This window comes from Danio aesculapii, chromosome 13 (genome assembly GCF_903798145.1).
Source record: "Danio aesculapii chromosome 13, fDanAes4.1, whole genome shotgun sequence".
Lineage (NCBI taxonomy): Eukaryota > Metazoa > Chordata > Actinopteri > Cypriniformes > Danionidae > Danio > Danio aesculapii.
This window is the reverse complement of record NC_079447.1, coordinates 35,101,897-35,123,941: the sequence shown is the minus strand read 5'-3', so window position 1 is coordinate 35,123,941 and position 22,045 is coordinate 35,101,897. Positions and strand designations below refer to the sequence as shown.

Below are 22,045 nucleotides of genomic sequence, written 5' to 3'. Positions count from 1 at the left end.
ATCATTTAGCAAGTACATACTGCTAAATATTGCTTCTTATTGTACCCACTGTACTTACTGTGCTCATGCAGTATTGCAAAACCCTTTTCCTGCTATTGAGGTGGAATGTGGTTAAGGTTAGGGTCACTTTTAGTGGTATAGGTAGGTTAATGTACAAATGAAATCAAAACTAACCATATGATTTTAAAGCTCACATTGCAAGTTTTGTGGTGAACAAAATATCTGTGCCATGTCATAAGGAAAAAAGTTTGCTCTTGTAATTTAAAAATAAAATATGAAAATGCATTTCCTGTTTTTTTTTTCTTCAGTTAAATTCTCAGATTATGTGATTTTGAGGTATTTGAGGCAGAGGGTTGCTAAATAACTACTGAGAGATTCCTGCTGCTGTCCAGGCTTTCACTGCCTTTCTACACTTCACTTCCTTCATGTGTTCAATACTTTTGTCAATTCATTTTATTGCACATAACATCATTTGTAAATTAATCAGTTTTGTTTTCTATGCGTATATGAATTTCTTTAGTTGTTACCAATATCTGGTGAAAATTTCAAGCCAACAGCACCTTTAGAGAAATGTTTTCTGAGAAAAATGGTGACATGTTGAATGCTTATTTCCCCCACTGTAAACAGTGAGCAAAACCAAAGTGTATAAAGAATCAAAGATTAAAAAAGAGATCCAACAAAACAAAAGCTTTTTGAGGGCTACAAAAATCCTGTTTATTAAATGAATGCAAGAACGAGAACTCAGGAAAAAAACAAACCAAAAAAAAAAAAAAAAACTGGTGCAGATTGAGTAGCGAACAAACTCCTAAGATCTGATCATCATTACTAACACAGGAAGAGCTGATTTTGAGGTATAACATTCATAACCACGCCCCTCCAACTGTCATTTTAGACAACAAACAGAAATGGTGAGGAGGAGGTGTCTGTTATGTTGCAATAACTCGTCCCAAAATCTATTCCCGATCTTTCTAAATCAAATGCCTAATTTACTACATCCATTCAGCTCACAGCAGAAAAAAACAAGCCACGCCCACTGTTTTCTCATTAAATATTCTGTTTCTTTAGGAACTGCGTCACAATACAAAAAATTAAAAATTAAAATAAAAAAAAATAAAAACAGTCGCAGATTCCAGTCCATGTGGACTTTAACAGGTAGGTAAAGTTAGAGTTAACAGTGTAATTCTAGATTAACTTCTGAAATGAATTACTCTTCACAGTTACATACTAATACTTATACATAATTGTAATGTTATGTATATGCAGACTGTGAAAAAAATCACATTATAAGTTTAAATAGATGTGTACAGTATGTGGGTATGTTAAAAAATCTTTTATTTTATAAAAATGTCATTTAAATTTTCTATTGGATTCAAGTCAGGTGATTGGCTGGGCCATTCTACAGCTTGATGTTCTTTCTCTGAAAGTATTTGAGTTTCCTTGGCTGTGTTTTGGATCATTGTCTTGCTGAATTGTCCACTCTGGTTTCATCTTCATCATCCAGGTAATGTAGATGTTGGATTGAAGCAGCTAATATTCATTTACAATGCTGTAGGGCAGAGGGTTGCTGAATAACTACTGAGAGATTTCAGCTGCTGTCTGGGCTTTCAATGCTTTTCTACAGCTCCCTTTCTTCATGTGTTCAATACGTTTTTATGTTATTTCATTTTATTACACATAACTTCATTTGTAAACTAATTAGTTTGGTTTTCTTTGCATATTCGAAATAAATTACAGTCCATGTCTTTGGACTTTAGGGTAAAGTGGAGCCCATATTTATATATCAATTTAAATATGCATCATGTATCCATATGTTCATCTCAAGTTTTCATATGTCTTCAGGAGACTTAATATATCATAGAAAGTCATATGCATGATATTATAGAAAAACTCATTCTGAGCTCAACATCCCCTACTAAGGCTGGGCGGTTTGGCCTAAAATCAAAATCTCGATTAATTTAACATTTTAACTCGATTACCATTAATAAACAGTTATTTTATTTTATTTTATTTTTTGTCCTCATAGTTCACTGACAAGTTTTAAAAAGTAAATACGCTCACATATTACAAGTGAGAGAGTTTTGAATAAAGGGTGCATTACTTGATTTTAAAATAATTGAAAGATACACACTATCAACTTTCTATGACTTTTTATTGAACATCAACGTTGAACAACTGAAATTAAAGCACACATTGCCTAAAATGAACAGTCGCGCGACTCCACACTCGGTAGGGAAATAATTGAAGAAATTGACCCTGAAAAATTAGATTAGAGGTTCTAAATGTCGATTTCGTATACTTTTAGTTAATCGCCCAGCCCTATCCCCTACTCTTATAAACGTACAATGTCTGAGAAAGAATTTCTGCAAAACATCTTTTATTTTCCACAGAAGCAAAAAAACTAAACAAAAATGTAGAGCCATTAGACAGACAAGACAGTAAATAATAACTACAGATTCATTTGTGAGAGAACTACCCTTCTAAGTTTTTCATCAAGAGGGGAATTAATTTGTCACGGAAATCTCATAGTGCATCTCGGCAGGTTTGCGTAATGTCAAAAAATAAATCTACTCAATTGAGTTTGCGAGGCTGTTACATCCAGCCATATGGCACCATGCTCTGGCAGACCAAAAACATTAATCCCTGGCCCTGACAAATGGACAATGTGCATTAAAAAATTGGAGGTAAGAAAGCAGGCACGTGTCCTGTAATATAAAAGCGCATCAAACATGTGAATGCACCTTTTACATAAGCTATTTAGGGCTTTAATACCGCAAAAGTACATACAAATACAGAAAGCATGTGCTTTGGGTTTAGAGATGATGTTCGGGAATTTAGCTGCTGTTATTTCACAGACCTTAGGTTTTTGAGATCTTTTAATCCGGCTGTACCTGTACGGGTCGGGCCATGCTTTGACACAGATATGACTCTGGCTATGTAGAAGATAAGCTATGAGAGAGAGAGTAAAAAGCCCATCTCTTGCAGGTTGCGATGGTTTTTTGCTTGTCTAACAGTGCGCAGTGTTGGCCCTTTAGTGTAGATACACCTCCACTACACAGACAGACAGAAAGAGAGACGTATGAGACAGATTAAAGGTGCTCTCTGCCACTTTTTAATGCCACTTACAGCCCAGATCTACGAGAGAGTGAGCAAGAAAGAGAGAGACTTAATATGCCTGCAGGCTTTTTGGCACTCAAGTCTCTGACTGCTTAGAGAGGGAATTCCTTCTGAAGACCAATAATGACACACATACATACACACATGCGGCTGCTTTTGGGAATAAGGGAAGAGTGTGATGAGGCGAGGAGATGGAGAGAGACACAGGGTTGTGTCTGTGTGTGTGTGTGTGTGTGTGTGTGTGTGTATGTCTATATGAGGCTGTTCGACAAAAAATTCCTGGAGAGAAAAAGCCAAACAGTTGACGATGCATTCTCTTCACAAACAAAGCATGGAAGCGAAGACATATTAATATGCATGCTGTTGTGGGAGTATTCAGAAAGAAATAAAAACTCAGTGTCATAATTCTTAAATGAGGAAAAATGACTGTTTCTGCATGCAAACCCACATGATGCGCATCTTTCAATTCCTAAATAGACATTAAAACATTTTAGAAAGGCCAAGTTGAATTAGCTGAATCAAGCATGTGTGAAGGCAACACATTTATTTGCCTCTGCCGGGAGATGCTTTTGACTCACGGCATTTAATCTGATCCAGCTTGGAGTTTATTCTGGACAAGAAACTCCTTGCTTGCACTGGAAAAGGCCCATCTAACTGACATGAAATTGGCCAATTATGTTTTATTCCTGCACAACTTTTTGGGACACTTTTATCAGAAATACTTGTGATTTACATTATTGTTCTTTTTTTTCCTCGAGCTGAATAAAGGAATCTTTTCATAGACTGTGATGACAAATATTTTTGAACAGAACCACAGATCACACATTTCATATTAGATTTATTTCAATACTATTTCCTATATCAAAAGATTTGAGTGTTATGGTCATATTTTTAAGCTCAGGTTGTACTGAGAAATGCTTTGTCTGCTGTTCCAGTATTTAGGTGGGATATGGTTATTGGGTCAAGTTTAGTTGTAAGTTAAGTGTTTAGTATATATATAAATATGTGTATATAAATATGTATATATATATATATATATATATATATATATATATATATATATATATATATATATATATATATATATATATATATATTTATTACACAGAAATTAATTATAGCTGTAAATACATGCAGGCATTTTAAAGCACAACGTATCTCCCATAAAAAGTGCAATAGTATTAAAATGTAATATTAAGTCAATAATACAAATACAAAGCAGACAGTAACTGGTGAATTTTAATGAAGCGGGTCCACATTTTTATATGAAGAAGATTGAAAATGTAACGCGCATTTATAATACTTTATGCTTTATTACAGTGGCATTAAAGGCCTAGTTCACCCAAAAATGAAAATTCTGTCATCATTTACTCACCCTTTATTTATTCAATACCATTCATTCATTTTTCTTCAGCTTAGTCCCTTTATTCATCAGGGGTCGCCACAGTGGAATGAATGCCTTATTCAATACTAGGAAATTCAAACTGAATCATTTATTCAATTTTATTTATTTTTTTTCTTTTGAACACAACAAAATATTGAACATTTTGAAAAATGTTCTCGAAACCATTTACTTTGATAGAAGGAAAAACAAATACTATGGAAGTCAACTGTTACAGGTTTCCATCTTTCTTTCAAAAATATATATTTTTTTTGTGGTCAAAAGAAAAAAAAAAAACTCAAACTGGTTTAGACCAAGTCAAGGGTGAGTAAATGGTGACAGAATTTTCATTTTGGGGTAAACTATCCCTGTAAATCAAATGAAAATATGTTTAAAAAAAGATAAGTGAATGAATGAAAGAAAGCAATAAATAACATTTAATTGACTGAAAAATCACAGAATATTCCTTATTTAAATTAAAACACTGGTAATTCAAATACATTGTTTTTGTTTAATTTAGTTTTAGGCATTGAATAGCACAAACCAATCAGGGCTGTTTCCCAAACAATAACGTAACTTCTATGATGCAGAGGTGGAGAAACTACCTAGTTCTGACTGTTTCCTGATCTGTGTTACACTCCAAAAATTGACTTTTGCTCTTAAAAAATGCTTTTTTTACTTTTTAAAATGAGTTGAAACTACACAAGTACTAAGGTTTTTTGGGGGACAACTTAATTGTTTTACGTTCAATCCACTTAAATTTGTACAAATGATTGAGTTAATTTAATCAGGTTGTGTTGGAAAAATATGACGTACCTGTAACTGTTTGGAACCCAGAAATCTTAAAACTGTAATTGGCGATGCAGTTTGATGCAGTTTGACTTCGGCCAATTAAAAAGTTATCATTAAAAATAGTCATATTATTGCTGTACATAATAAACACAGCATCTAAGGATTGTTTCTCAATTATTTTGCTTTATTATGCAAGTTTTCCTCAGTTAATCTAGGGTTCTGCTACTGTATGTTACTGAGCATGTGCACAGTTTAAAAACGTGCTTTAAATCTCCTAACAAACTAAAAGGCATAAAATGAAATTCGTAAACATGTACAGTGCTCAGCATATATTAGTACACCCCTCACAAATCAAATCTGGAGCTTATCTAACAAAATAACTTACGATAATGGTCCAAAAACTAGCACACCCAAATTTATGTTATAGAAAAATATTAAATACAAATTAAAAAAAAAAAAGAGGAAAAATCAAGAGAAGCAAAATAAAAAAAAAATTGAAACATTTTGTTGAAATTTTGTAGGTTGTAATATTTTTTTTTGCAATATTTTGCTTGAATATAATTGAATTATCTTTCAATTTCTAAATATGTTTGCTGACTAAAATATAATTTAAATAAATATATCTGTTTATTAAAGCGGTTTTGTTTGAATGCACCAAAATACATTGACTATATTTACTGAGAAATGGATAAAAATATTCATTTTCAAAATGGGGTGTACTCAAATATGCTGAGCACTATATGTTTAAAATGAAAGATTACACTGTATACATTGATATAAACAGAATAAAAAAGAAAAACTAAGATTTTCAATGTGCCATTTAATTATAACTGTTGAAGCTAACTGTTGAAGCTGTAGTTTTAATTACATAAGTTTGTGACATTCATTACACTGTATTTAGTTAACAATGTCTTACAGAAATGTATCTGTGATCAAAAACAGTGATTTAAAAACTACCTTTTGCTTTTATTCTGAGTGCAAACTGCATCAGTGAACAGACTGTGGGCAGTCTGCTGGCATGCCATCAGAGGATTTCCTGACTGTAATGAAGAAGAAACCGTTCTGATAATAGATCCATGAAATCCCTCACACAGAGTAAGGTGCAAATCAGTATACCAATCTTTACATTCATTTAAAACAACCTTCCATGCTAATTTGCAGGGAAATCCTAAAGTGGCAGCCATTTGTGCTAGTGCTTTTAAATGAATTTCATACGGCAGGGATGTTTCTGCAGCGTGTGCTTCGGCTGATCCGTCCGTCTCCTGGTGTGAAGGGAGCAATCACTGGGTGACCCTGATAGTGATCTATGCATACTCTACAGCGTTATAGAGATGTACGTGAGCCAGAGTCTCCCTCTCACTAAGCTGTAGGAGAAATTACGCAGAGTGGCGAATGTGTGTGCAAAAAGCAAAGCACACCAAACAGTAAGAGAAAATTACCATCTAGGTAATACTACGATTATAGCATCAGATATCGTTCTGTTCAATCAATTTATTCTAGTTTAAAACCCTCTTGAGCTTAGAAGAGAGATGGAGAGAGAGGTGGACGTCAGGATCCAGTGACCGCAGTACTAACGTGCTTCAACATGACAGCCGTCTTTAATCACGCGCCACCAGGGGAACGCGCAGCTTAAATGTGTTTGCATGGACACTATTGTCCTGTACACCAAGGGAATACAGATTTTCCTTTCCTTCATATCTCGGCTGCTCTGGTTTTGTGAGAGCTCTGCTGGGGGATTCCTGCTAATTGCTTGCACATTCCCTTCTTCCTCTATTAAAGCCAGGCCACTATTCCCTGCTTTACAATCTACAGTAATGCTGCCGCAAAAAAAAGAAGACCAAACCGGAGACAAAATACAAGTGAGGGAGAACAGAAAAAGGATGCAGCTTTATCACAAGTGTCCTTACGTGGATTGCGAATTGTGAGAGAAAAAGGATAACTGTTTGACATTTGAAGGCCGTTATGGCATCTATTTGGTCATACAGCAGTCTAAGCGTGTGTGTTCTAGCGCATCAGAAAGGTGGCATGCGCATCTGTGTATGTATGTATGTCAGAAAAGTGGCATGTGTGAGGTTTCTCCCCTGGCGCACGGGCAGCATCGCAATCAAAGGTCGGAATTCATCAACACTGGCATCCTCCGACATCTTGAAGCAATCTAACGTTTACTCCAGGGGTGGGCAGGGGGGAGCGCGCCTGTTTGCCTGAGCGTGGGTGTTTGTGTGTGGATGTGAGAGGGGGTTCCTGACATTTGTGAACACAAAGTAGAGGACGGAGCTTTTGTAACTTTTTTCCCGTGAGCTATATTTAATCCATTACGGAGAAGCAGAGGCATGCCTATCTGCGATCAGACTTTGAGTTGAAGAGATGCCCAATTAATTAGGCTCGCGCACAACAACACACAGCACTCGGCCAAGTCTGACAATGTGTGCATTTTTAGGCCTCTAAAAATATCCATGTTTTGACCACGTCTGAGGGTCAGGCAGATCAAGCTCTCCATCATGTGAATGTCTGCGACGGCTTCGCACTCACAGACGCCACTCGCCACACACTTGTATGAGAGAAGATGCCCATATGGCTGTTTTACAGCGCACCGTAAACAAAGTAGATAAACAGAGGAATGTGTGATTCTAATTTCCTCCTCGCAGACTGTAATGTACAGTGGGTGGAAGACGAATGGATAACAGAAAAAGTCATTGCATTGCCAACCTCTCTGGGACTGGCTGACGACTGTACACACACACACACACACAGATGAATGCCACACAAAGTCAATCGCCCCTCCAGAAAATAACATCTATTCATATCCCACCATCTGCAAGCGCAAATGGGTTATTCTACACGCAAACACAATGGGAAATCATAAATAAAGGAATCTGGGGACAAAATGTCCACCTTTCGTCTGTGTGTGTGTGTGTGTGTGTGTAATGAGAGGCTGGTGAGCAATCCTGAGGCTCATTACAGTCGTAAAAAAGACAGAGGACGTCGCTTATTATATTAGCTTGTCGTTAATTTAATTCGATCATCCATTCGAGCAACTTGTAGTGATTGCTCGCCTATATGAAATTGGGAAGCTGCATATGAAAAAGTTCTCAAGCGGGTACAGTGACCTGCTCCAATGACATTGAGATTCTCTGGAAATGATGGTATTGACAGAGTGCCACTGCGATTATCCACAAGCCGAGATGGACACAAAGTAAGTGTCAATTACAACAGGCTGATCAAATGCGCACTTGATGCTGTGTGTCACACAGGCACACGAAGAAACACACATAATCATGCGAGGAGAGAAAATTGAGACATCAACTGATTTTGAAGTTCAATCCCTCAGGCGAAGGATGCAAATCACAGTCTCATTATGGACGTTTGTGTGTATGTGTGTGTTGGGGGAAGACGAGCACAAGATTTAGTGTCTTCCCACTTCTATTACCTACTGTGTTTACACTGAGTGAAGGGAAAGGACAGCGATGTAGGTGCACTTGACAGAGCGTGTGTTGCATGCAATATTAGACCGACTTCTCACAATGAGACAAACTGAACAGCAACATCGCGTACAAATAAGACCTGCTCTCCCAGAGGACTACCAGCTACACATACCCGCTCATTCTCACGCGCACGCACACTTCAACACCGCCTGATCAAGGTTTTGTTCCTAGCGCTGCTTTACAGGTACTTGATTTTGATCTGTGTTTAGCATCAGTCTCTTTTCCCACATCTCCCTCTCCCTCATTCGTATTTCAGCACGTGTGTGTGCAGGTATCTGAAAGTGTGTGATGTCGTTTTTCCTATTTTCTCGACTGATTAACAGCATAAAAGCGTTTTACGACAGAAAAGCAGCATTCCAGCATAACGCACCCCCCAAAAAACAGCAGCAGGCGTGTGAGAAAAACAATCCACAGACCTGCAGGATTCAACAGAGGGGAAACTTACGACAACACACAGATGCACATGCATCCTCTGTGCTGCACATGTTTAGCACACACACTCTCAAATTTCAGGAAACCCTCAGATGCTCAGTCGTGACAGCGCAGAAGCATGTGCATATGTGTGTGTAAGTGAGAGTGCATGTGGTTCTTACCGGATGGCACAAAATGAAGAACTTTGTTTGCTTCCATCATTCCCTTGTCAACCCATAATCATCCTGTAGTCCTGACACTAATGAGGGCAAGATCACCTCTGCTCCGGTCTACTCTCTCTCTGCTCCTCTCTTCACTTCTACCTCTCCCTCTCTTTCTCTCTCTCTATCTATCTTTCTTTCTCTCTCTCTCATTCCTCAGACATATTTAGTGAGTCAGCCTTGCCCTGCCTCCGCTGAGCTGTGACTCTGGGTCCTAAAGCCTACGTTCCTGCATTTCTCCTTTCACTTTGTGTACCTGATGCTTGCGGTCATAAATCATCACGACAAAATCTCCCAGGCATTTAGCATCACTTTTGCAATATAAATGTCCATTTATGTCCAAGAGTAGTCAATGAATGGTGCTTTCGGCAAAATGTTAAGCAATGTGCGACATGTGGTGCTTGTAAGTTTACATACTGATGTCACTGTAATGGTTTTTGTTTATTCCACAGTATGGAACATAATGTCTTTCTAGCATCTACCCAAATCAATGCATAGAAATGCAGAGCTGGTGCATGTTTTGATGCTGTCATTTTTGGTGTGGTAGTTCTGGATTATTTGATGCTGTCATTTTTTTGGGAAGACATGCTGAATAAATGTTTCAAAGAGATGTACTGCCATCATGATTCCTGAAATTTGATACATTAGATGGCACATATATTGTAAGCAGCTTGTCTTCTGACTGCAGTGTATGGAGCTGCACTGTTTCCAGGTAAAGTCTGATGTATGATTAAATAGATGCGGGAGAGAAAAGACCAATTAAAAGAGAGAAAGTAATTCAGTATGACAATAGCACAACGACTGCTGCATTTAATTAAAAATTGAATGCCAAACATTCTATCGATTTAAGTCAACTGATAACATTTATAATGAAAATGTTCATTTTATTTAATAAGATACAACATGTTTTTGCACACTTTGAGAGAGTTCACGCAACAATGTATATTCTGAAATTGGCTTATTATAGCCATATAATGGAAGTCAATGGTAACCAAAGCCGCATGATTACCAAAATTCTACAATAGATCTAATTTTGTCTCCACAGACAAAACAAAGTTATACATTTTTGATTGGCATGAGCGTAATTAAATGATCACAGCATTTCTAATTTTTGCAAATACGATCCTTTACATGCTTAAATTATTAGAATATATTATATTATATATTTGAATGAATTTAAGGTAAAGAGGATGATGATAAAAAAGTAGTACTTCATTATAATAATAATAAATAAATGAATAAAGATAATTAACAAGAAGATTCATTCATTCATTTTCTTTCAGCTTAATCTCTATTTCAGAGGTCGCCACAGCGGAATGAACCACTAACTATTACGGCATATGTTTTACATAGCTGATGCCCTTCCAGCCACAACCCAGTACTGGGAAACACTTATTCACATGCACACTCATATACTGTGGCCAATTTAGTTTATTCATTCATTCATATATTAATTTTCCTTCGGCTTAGTCCCTTAATTTATCAGGGGTCACCACAGCAGAATGAACTGCCAACTTATCCAGCACATGTTTTATGCAGCGGGTGCCCTTCCAGCCACAACCCAATCCTGGAAAACACCCAAACACACCCGCATATTCACACATATTATTTAGCTTATTCAAACATGGGGAGAACATGCAAACTCCACACAGACATTCCAAATGCCCCAGCCGGAACTCGAACCAGCGACCTTCTTGCTGTGAGGCGACTGTACTAACCACTGAGCAACTGTGCCGCCCCTGTACAAGAAGATAAAAAAAACAAAATACACACCACCTGGTGACAGGACTTCAAAAATCACTCTTTGCTTCAATTTCAATAATGGCGGACACGGGAAGAGCTGGCGTGATGCGCACTCTGCTGGGAGAATTCTATGGATTACCTAGTGAGACAACAATTGTTTTCAAAATTAGTTGGAAAGTTCACCTTCCAAGCTTTATGCAGGTATGTCTCTCATGTATTAATGTACTCAAAGAGCGCGCGTCTCAAGTGGACTCGTGGGTATGGTCGCATTAAAAATAATGACCTCAGACTGAGAAACTAGACATAGTGTTCGTTTTACACTGATTACTTTATCAAATAATATTTGTTTTCAAAATGCACTCGCTGCATTTTAAAGTAGACACTTCAAGCTTTCTATAGATATGTCTCATGTCTGTGTGTTTAGTTTTCGCGTTTCAGTGCATTTTACTGACGCGTTTTTAAAAACAGAGAAAAAAGAAAGAATGCCTACACTGTTTATTTTTTCCTTATTTTGTGAAAACACACACTTTTGTTGTTGTTGTGAGTGTACACAAAAAAGTAGACACGTAACAGATTCAATTGATGTATTGATCTTATCTTTAAAAAAAAAAGTTATTTTCGGCATTATCAGGAGAAGACGCCTCAAAACGCGTATACGCGTTAACCTGAGGGTTAAATAAACATTTTACATAGCTGAGCATTCCTTCAAATTTTGTATTATAAATGGATTTTTTGGTACTAATGTATATGTATAGTGTTATGATCATTTTATAACCTGTTAACAACTTTGAGCATTGAAATATATATATATATATATATATATATATATATATATATATATATATATATATATATATATATATATATATATATATATATATATATTAGGGTTGTCAAAATTAGCGCGTTAATGCATGTGATTATTACAATATTTAACGCATTAACAAAAAATTTCCTGTTGTGGCCGACGTGTGTTCAGGGCTGCGCATCCATAGAGGCGACCTAGGCGGCCGCCTTGGGTAGCAGAATAGTGAGAGAACCCCCCGGTCCTCACTTTCATCCGCTACACCAGCAGTAGGGAACCTATGGCTCTCGAGCCACATGTGGCTCTTTGACCAAAAATATGTGGCTCTCCAGCTGTCTTCCTTCAATAATATTTTACCGTTTAAAAAACTACAACCATCACTAAAAATTAGTTTCCTATCAAAAATACAATTACAATCCCCTTTTAAATAGTAATTTTATACAGCACAATCTATTAGAACTCAGTTAACAATAAAAGGACATTTCGACCAATGTGCGTTTGTGGCAACATGGATAAACTTGAATTGCGACACCAATAAAGGGCAAACAACTTACATTTCTATAGTAACTTAAATTCAAGCAACATTCTTGAGTGGTGATGGTGAAAAATACTATAAATTGTTCTTTCTTCATTTATTAGTAGTAATACTATAATAATTTTAAGTAACTTATAGTAATACAGTAGCAAATGCATTTTTAAAAAGGCATTTTGAGATATATATACACATCCAAATGGCTCTTTACAAAAATACATTTGCTAAAAAAAATCAGAAATTGCTATTTGCTGAAAAAAGGTTCTCCTCTCCTGCGCTACACCCACCCCCTCCCTCACGGTCCACACTTTCATCCGCGAACCGGTCACTTTCTTTTTCACTTTCTGGTTGAGGGCGGCGTGATTGCCGCTTGCCTAGAGCACTAGTTCAGCTTGCTCCGGCCATGCAAAGAAATTTGGATAAGACCAAGGACGCGCTTTTAGAAGGAAAGTTTCAGTATAAAACAATTAATGTTGCATCACCAGGCTATGCTGCGTTTCCTCCAGAGTTTCATGCAATTTCGGGTGTTTCATTTTTAATCTTCAGACTTTAACTATAGTTCAGCAGTTCACTCTCATTCAGCATATTTTCATTCAGGATGTTTTAATGGAAATTGGTACCACAGGCGAACGGAAAGAAAAACCTTGCGTGATCCTTTAAGGTAATCAAAAAAAAAAAAAAAGTGTTTTATCTAAATCATAAAAGCAGAGTATTGGTGTCCATGTAAATGTACTCAGTGAAAGTGCCAGATGAAGTCGCAAGCTGTCAAAGACAGCCCATTTCTCTGCCTTTAAGCTGCTTCCATAAACCCTCAAATGCTTCATTAAGTTTGAGGTGTTTCCCCCCAACACGCAACTTTTGTAAAGCGTCTGCTTCACGTTGCTGTGTCAGAATCCTTGCTTGTACAATATAGCCATACTTTAGAATGCTTAGTTTAAGCAAATTTTATGAACGCAATCATGCGTGTTGATGAATCTGAGGGGATCCCTCGCTCACCGAGTGCGCTGTACTACGCGGTGTGTGTGTGTGTGCGCGTGCGTGCGTGCGTGCGTGTCTCTTTCTCACTCTCTCTCTCTCTCTCTCTCTCTCTCTCTCTCTCTCTCTCTATATATATATATATATATATATATATATATATATATATATATATGTCTAACTCAAACTGTCATACATCTTGAATGCTTAATAGGAAATAGAAATTAAAAAGTTCACTGCAATTAAAAAAATACTATTTTCCAAATTTGATATAAAATACATATGTTGTCAAATATATTTGTCTCTAAAACAAAAAAAGGAAAGAAAAGTAAGCCAAATATACATATATTTTAAAAAGCTATGATTCAAATTTGAAGTTGATACCTCAAAACAAGCTTTCAGTAAGACTGCGAACTGAGTGCGAGTATTTTCTCAAGACTTTCTGAATCATGCATATTTATTTAATTGTATTTTTATATTGTGCGTTCACATTTCAACAGCTAAACCTTCAGTCCAAAGAAGTAAAGCATTCAATCAAAACAAAAAGTTGAATTGTCCAAGGCCGAACACCAGAAGGTTAACAAGCCTATGAACTAGTCAAAAAATAAGATGCTGAAAAGAAAAAGAAAGCAGTAACTGAAAATGATGACAAGGGACAAGAAGATGAAATAGATGACATCGGAAAACAATTCAAAAACAATGAAGACGACGAAGATTAATAGAATGTTCGAGAAATTTCTAGCAAGCACTGTAATGACTCATCATTCCAAGGCTGTTTGTTTTATTTCTCTTGTCGAGTGGGGTGGAGGGTATGGGAAGGATCTGTTTTTTATTTCAGCCCTCACAATAAGTCTTATAAAAAGTGTAGAACCCCTCTTTCCTCCCTCCATTTTGTTGCCATCAAAGGCTCTTTCCAAAAAATAAAAAAACACACCTGTTGGCAGCATGTAAAAGAGTTTGTAGAGGCATGTGTGTCGATGTATGTGTGTGTTTGGGTGGAATGTTCACACAGCTCATGTGCTCTAGACTGTATTGTGATGCGCTGCTCTTTAAACTGTTCTGTAATGGCCAGACCAAGTACCTCCCACAGCATGACATGCAAAAAAAAAAAAAAAAGCATTTGATTCGACCACATTTTATTCAAAATAACAATGCTCCTAAAATACCACACCTGACTTTCCATGCATGCACACCGTCTGACTGATTCATAAGATAGAGCAGGGTGGAAAGGGTTAAATTCTGATGTGGGTACAGGATGCAGTGGGTACACAGACTGAGGTCAATCACTGACCTTGCTATTGTCCTTGAGTTCAGCAGAGTTGTCCGGAGGTGCCAGACAAACACACATACTGCACACAGCGAAATATTTGGGCTAGATTAGAGACGCAATGTGCATTGGGCAACACAAAACGATCCCTACAGCAAAGCAAAGAGGCTTCTGGGTGATATACTGCCACCTAGTGCCCTGTGTGGCTGTCAGGTCCAAACATCTACATTACAAAATGAGTCTTTGGAGCCATCTCAATCACACACCCACGTTTAATGAATACTTTGTGCTGTCATTTGTGTGCCCTAGACCTCACTTCCTATCTGTGTTTGACTCTGATAGTCAGATCATAAGCTTCACAGGAAATGTTTTGTTGTCTTTTTGGACAAACAATGGGTATTGGAGATTTATGGCTAGTGACTGCTGACTGTTACAGTTTTAAACATAAAAATGTCACTTTCCTTTTGCTTAACCCCTAAGCTCTCTATTCATACACAAGCAATAGTCTTTAAGACAGGCAGAGCTGATTGGTTTCTCCTAAACTATTAGCATATTAAGACTGTACATATAGAATGCAATCAAATGCATCTTAATTTTAAAGGGATAGTTCACACAAAAATGAAAATTTACTTACAATTAAGCGGTTCCAAACCTTTATGCGTTTCTTTATTCTGTTGAACACAAAAGAAGATATTTCGAAGAAAGCTGAAATTTTTTTAACCACTGATATCTATAGGAACAAAACATTGCATGGAAGTCAGTGGTTTCCAACTCAAAATCTTTCCTCAACATATCTTCTTCTGAGTTTAACATAAGAAAGAAAAACAAACAGGTTTGAAACAAATGTAGGGTGAGTAAATAAGAAGAATTTTCATTTTTTTGAACTATCCCTTTATATATACTTCTGAAAACAATGGGTATTTTAAAGCTGAAGTGTTAAGAACTTGACAATAGTCAGTTTCAGCACTGACAATTTTTAAGTCCAATATAAACTTACATGTTTGGATATCTGTAATGTATTCTAGTTTTTGATTAAATTTTTTTTTTTTTTTATGTGTATTTGTCACCAAAATGCTAACTTTTGTTATCAATATAACAAATTGACAGAAATAATTGTATTAACGATAAATGCCATCATTTTCTAGAAAAAAATATTGTAACTCTGTATTTTTCAGCTTGTAGCAAATTTTTATAGAGACATTTTATAAAGACAAAACAAATTGTGAGAAAAGACACTGAAGACAAAAATTACACTGATAAGCCAAAAGAAAATTAGTCAGAAGTGAAGCGAATTTCATTGATCATCTCCTAACAAGCATATTAAAGTCAGAGTAGATCCAATGCTGAGCAAACAATGATCAGTGTCAGATTGTTTTGAAAGCCAAATGGATCAAATGAATCTCTAAAACAAGGCTTGTGTATTGGCAACAGTGTTGCCAAAAAAAAAAAAAACAATCCAGTGACAGGGAGTTGGGTACAAGGGTAATGAAGGCTGTTTTACCATGCCAATAGAAAGTCTACTGCAGAAAGTCGCACAAAATGTAAATTATGTTATGAACAACACAGTAAATCACACTCTGTTGTGTAAGAGTTTGAAGACCAGGCAGTGTCTATTCCTGTCCACCGCTGAAAGATTAGAAGTAGAACTATTGGAGCACCAGAAGAATGTTGTCTGATAAGTTTACTCCATGTATACAACATTTACTAGGGGAACTGATTCCCCTAGGACGCACTATGAGATGTTGACAAGCAGGTGGAGGCAATGTGATGCTCGGGTCAGTGTTCTGCTAGGAAAACCCTGGCCTTAGATGTGGAAGTAAAATTGACATCTACTACCTACCTCATTGTTGCAACTCAGTGCACCTCTTCATGGCACAAGTGGCCTCTTTTGGCAGGTAATGTACCCTGCCATACTTCATATTGTTGAATGGTTTCAAGAACATGATAAAGAAGGTGGAAATGGTATTCAAGGGCTGCCTTGATATCCAAATTTCTACCAATCACAATCTAATTGAGCATCTAGGGATGTGCTGGACAAACAAGTTGGAGGCAAGCAGGCTCACCTCACAACCCAGAGGGCTTGAAGGTTTTTCTGCTGGCATTTTCATGCCAGGTGCCACAGGACACCAACAAGGCCCTATGATTAAAGAGAACACACAATGTAATGAGGCTCTAAATCAGAACAGTAGATCTCTATGGAGCATTTAACACCAGATGCAATCAATTGCACCACTACAAAGCAAGATTTATTTATTTTTTGATAAGTGTATTTTTTCTCTCACTTATCGATAATGAATTGGACGGTCCAATTAGAATCGAGCATGCAATCAAGTGCCCAAAGCTGCTGCGGTTGTATGAAACTCAAAAACCAGTGGCTCTAGCAAAAGAAAACTGTGCCGAAAAACTGTTTACTGTAGATGCCAAATAAAAGTGCTCAGGATAAAAAAAAGATATCAAATGTTTGTTATCTTTGATGTCTGAGAACAGAGAACATTTTGATACAATGACTAGAACATATTAACAACAACAAAAAGAAGTTATGTGTTGCAAAAAACTATAAAAATGAGATTTGATGGTACATTTAGTAAATTGGAAGCACGATAGATCATTTGTGTTTCTGGGGTAGTACTAAACTGCACAGTGAATGAGGCTAAAGGCATAGTTCACCCAAAAATAAGAATGTACTCACTATTCACTCACCCTCAAGTGGATCCAAACCTTTTCGCATTTCTTTTTCCTGTTGAGCACAATTGAAGATATTCTGAAGAAAGCTGAAAAACCAATGACCTTCATGGTAGGAAAAACAAATGCAATGTAAGTTAAAGGTTTCCAGTTTTCCTTAAAATATCTTCTTTTGTGATTTAAAGAAGAAAGAAACTCATAAAGGTTTAAAAACAAGTGAAGGGTGAATGAATAATGACAAAACTTTCATTTTTGGGTGAAGTATCCTTTGAAAGTCAAATGGTAAAAAATATACATTCACTCCATTCATTTTCCTTTTACGCAGCGGAAGCCCTTCTAGTCTCAACGCAGTACTGGAAAACACCCATACACACACTTATACACTACAGCCAATTTAGTTTACTAAATTCACCTATCCCACATGTCTTTGGACTGTGGGGGAAACCAGAGCACAGAACCTTTTTGCTGTGAGGCGACAGTGCTAACCGCAGAGCCACCATGCCAACAATATACATACATAAGGAAATACAACATATTAGAAAAAACATTTTCTAGCCAAGGATGTCAAAAAATGCATTGTTGTGATTAGCGCCACCTCTTGTGTAGGCATAAATATGACATAGGGGATCATTCATTCTGTCTTCAGTGTAAAAGTGCAGTTTGTTGTTGGTTTGCCTTGCTTTAATCCATCACACTCAGTGTGAAAGGGCTTTCAGAGTTCTTGCAGAGTCCATACCTCGGTGGGTTGGCACTTTTTTTGACAGCACGGGGAAGACCAACTGCATATTATTCAGGTGATCAAAAGGTTTTGGCTCATCTTTATCAATAATATTTCTGACATTCATCACCAAAGATGAAGCCTGAAATTTCATCCAAAGATCAAGATCATCAAAGATCATTTTAATACAAATTGCAGCATACAATTAGCAATTAAACAAAAGCATTGATGAATAATCTACAATGAGATGCTTAAGATGAACTTCCTAAAATGAAAAAATAAATGAATAAATAAATTAACTGAGTCACAGCGTGGCTTAGTGATTAGCACTGTTGCCTCACAGCAAAAAGGTCACAGGTTCGACTACCAGTACGACCAGGTGGTATTTTTGTTTGAAGTTTGCATGCTCTCCTCGTGTTCAAGTGAGTTTTCCCCACAGTCCAAAGACATAAAGTATATAAGTGAATTGGGCAAAACAAAATTGGCTGTAGTGTATGAGCGTGTGTGAATGGGAGAGTATATGGGGGTTTCCCAATGCTGGGTTGCAGCTGGAAGGGCATCCACAGCATAAAACATTTGCCAGAGTAATTGGTGGTTCATTCCGATGTGGCGACCCTTGATAAACCAGGGAATAAGATGAAGAATGGTGAGATGGAGCTTTTGAAAGTCACAGAGTTTGCCTTCGCATTCACACAAACTTTTTTTATCTAGGGTTTCAGTCCACAGTCCGTTCACACAGCCTCCTAGAACTCTGAAATATTTAATGCCCATCAAAAGCTAAAACCATTTTTGTCAAAGTTGCATTGCTACAAGCCAATTTCAGTTGTCAAGCTGGACAACTTTGTTTCAGCTTTATTTAGTTTTCTTTGTTATAAGCTCTACATTCACAAGCTCTTTTTGGATCTGCTTCACACATGCAAGTACCACTATTGCACTATTGTACAGTATCTCCAGGAAGAGCCAACAGTTAAGCTGAGTGAACAACAAAGGGTGGAGCTTCCTTCCCCTGGACCCTCACCTAATGCAAGTAATGCATTAGTGAGAGTATGTGTCTGCGCGAGTATACAGTATGTGCACGTGCTTGTGAAAGAGCATGCACATGCATTCACGGTGAGATTTGGAATGAAAAAAAAAATTTATATCATTGTATCCTAATAGCTTGACATTCTAGAAATAATCTGTAGGATGCTACAGGGGAGTAGACTTTAATGTATTTTGTCACAAAATTTATTGAATTCCAACAAGAGAGTGCAGCAAATATTCAGTCACCTCACTCGCAGTGCTCTATGATCTCCAAGGACAGGTGAAATTGTGAGAGAAAGCATGTTATGTCTACATGTGAACCTAGAGAACCAAGAATCCGAAATGGCACCACTGCTGAGGTGAACCCTAAAATTCACTTGTATGCAATGATGCCCTGAAGAGAAGATTTTTTAAATGTTTTATATCGATTAACAAACAGGGAATCCTCTTTGACCAGACAGCCTGCTAGCTTTGACTTTATAAGACTATTAGTTAAAGGAAGCATCTTTATAAGCAGTTCTTCCTTTTTTCATTAACCTAAGACCATGAGCCTTGGAGGCTTATGTGTAGCTCTATTATACACTACCTGACAAAAGTCTTGTCATCAATCCCAGTTGTAAGAGCAACAAGTAATAACTTGACTTCAAGTTGATCATTTGTAAAAGTGGCAGAAGGTACAATTTTCCGAAGAATCATCTGTTGAACTGCATCCTAATAATCACAAAAACTGCAAAAGACCTATTGGAACCCGCATGAACCCAAGATTCTCATAGAAATCAGTCAAGTTTGGTGAAGAAAAAAATGCTTTGGGGTTACATTCAGTATGGAGGCATGCGAGAGATCTGCAGAGTGGATGGCAACATCGACAGCCTGAAGTATCAAGACATTTGTGCTGCCCATTACATTGCAAACCACAGGAGAGGGCAAATTCTTCAGCTGGACAGCGCTCCTTCTCATACTTCAGCCTCCACATCAAAGTTCGTGAAAGCAAATAAGGTCAAGTTGCTCCCGGATTGGCCAGCCCAGTCACCAGACATGAACATTATTGAGCATGTCTGGGGTAAGATGAAGGAGGAGGCATTGAAGTTGAATCCAAAGAATCTCGATGAACTCTGGGAGGCCTGCAAGAACACTTTGCCATTCCAGATGACTTTATTAATAAGTTTTTTGAGTCATTGCAGAGATGTATGGATGCAGTGACAAGCTTATGGGAGTCATACACAGTATTAATTATTTTTTCACTGGACCGTGACTTTATATTCTATACTGTACATTATTTCTGTTGTGTCAAGACTTTTGACTAAGCAAATTCAGACCATACTGTCCTAATTAAATAATTAAAAATCAAGGCATGATTATATTTTATTTTGGTAAAAAAAAAAAAAAATAAAAAAAAAAGCATAATCTAGAGGCCTTTGCCTTTCTTAAAAGCCATTTCTGATACCAAATGATCAACTAGAAGTCATAATTTGTTGTTCCAAAAACTTGAATAGGCGACAAGACTTTTGTCAGTGTATAGTGAGCTATCGGGACACTTGTTGTTCTTTGCTGTGTCATTCTTGGTAAGGAAGGGAAAATGCAGCTTGATCATTAATTACAACAAGTGAAGTTAATTATGCTGATACACAATCATTGTTCATATAAATGTGTTAATGCATCCAGAATTATTTATGGCATCAAACTATTAACAGGTGGTAAGATGTGATTTGCGATACCACTTTCTAATACAATTGAATATGATCACCTATTGTTTAAAAAAAATTAATAAGTACAGGTCAGAATATTGAAAACATAAAGCGATCACTTTAAAATTCTCAGATAATGTGGGTTTAATGGAACTGCAGCATGTGTATATTTTTTACAGTAATAAAAATACATAGTATGAGTCCAAACAATAGATTTTTCTGTTATGCCAAAATATTAAATCATAAAATAAAGAGCCTGTTGCATGATGATATACAGTAACTCCAAATGTCTTCCTGTAAATATTTCAGAACTGATTTTGTTGATAAAATATGTTACTATTACATTTAGACGATTCTAATAGGTGCGGTTTGTTTGAACCATCTGATTACAGATTTACAAATAGTTGTATTTTGGCTAAACATTATCATATCTTAACAATTATACATCAATGGAAATATTATTCATTCCGCTGTTAGGTAATGTATAAACTCATGACTGTGTTTGAGGTCCATGTGTCACGTACAGGAAACATTTTTTGGAATAAATGTCATGAAGTTTAAACTAATCACTATTTCGGCATAGAGAAGTAATATAAACAGTAAGCTATTTGTGCACCGTGACTTTAGCCTTGAGCTAGTCTATGATAAAATGGGCTAGATAGACTAATGGAACCTTGGTCGTGATAATTATATCGATATGAATTTCTGCAAAATCATATAGCTTTTTCAAATATTAGGGTTTTTATAGTTATTTAGATTTATTGTAACTTTACAATACAACGTTACGTATATCACACGGTGACACTATCAAAAATCATTTCTTTAATATAACTCCTGTTTGTACATACAATGAAGTTGTAATGGCATCCCGGTAGAAATATGGTTGTTATGCAATTAGGATGAAATGTTTGTTAACGTTGAAAGTTACCGTGTTTAATTTTGCGGCAGAAATTAAAAATGTTGTTTTTGTATTCATAAATAAGAAAACCAGCTACCACAGTAACATAAACGCATTTTTAGCCTACAACATCACAGGTACATATAATTAAATTTATGTCTATTATAAACTTTATCATCTTGCTATATATATATTCTTACCTTCAGCAAAGCGGTTAACAGTCACTCCCCTCATGTCTTTCCGGTCTTTATCCGTCTTCATGATGTCTTTCAGTTTTGCTCCAGCTTTAATGTCTGAAATCACATTCAATGGAAAG

The 22,045-nt window shown here is 36.6% G+C and overlaps 1 protein-coding gene across 1 annotated transcript in view; it reads right to left on the bottom strand.

Annotated features, from left to right (window-relative positions):
• slc4a11 (solute carrier family 4 member 11) overlaps window positions 1-22,045 on the bottom strand; it is a 157,003-nt gene extending 134,958 nt beyond the window's left edge. The window contains 1 exon segment of the mRNA XM_056470817.1: window positions 21,930-22,045. Within this exon segment, the coding sequence (XP_056326792.1) occupies window positions 21,930-21,990 (61 nt within the window). The 5' untranslated portion in view covers window positions 21,991-22,045.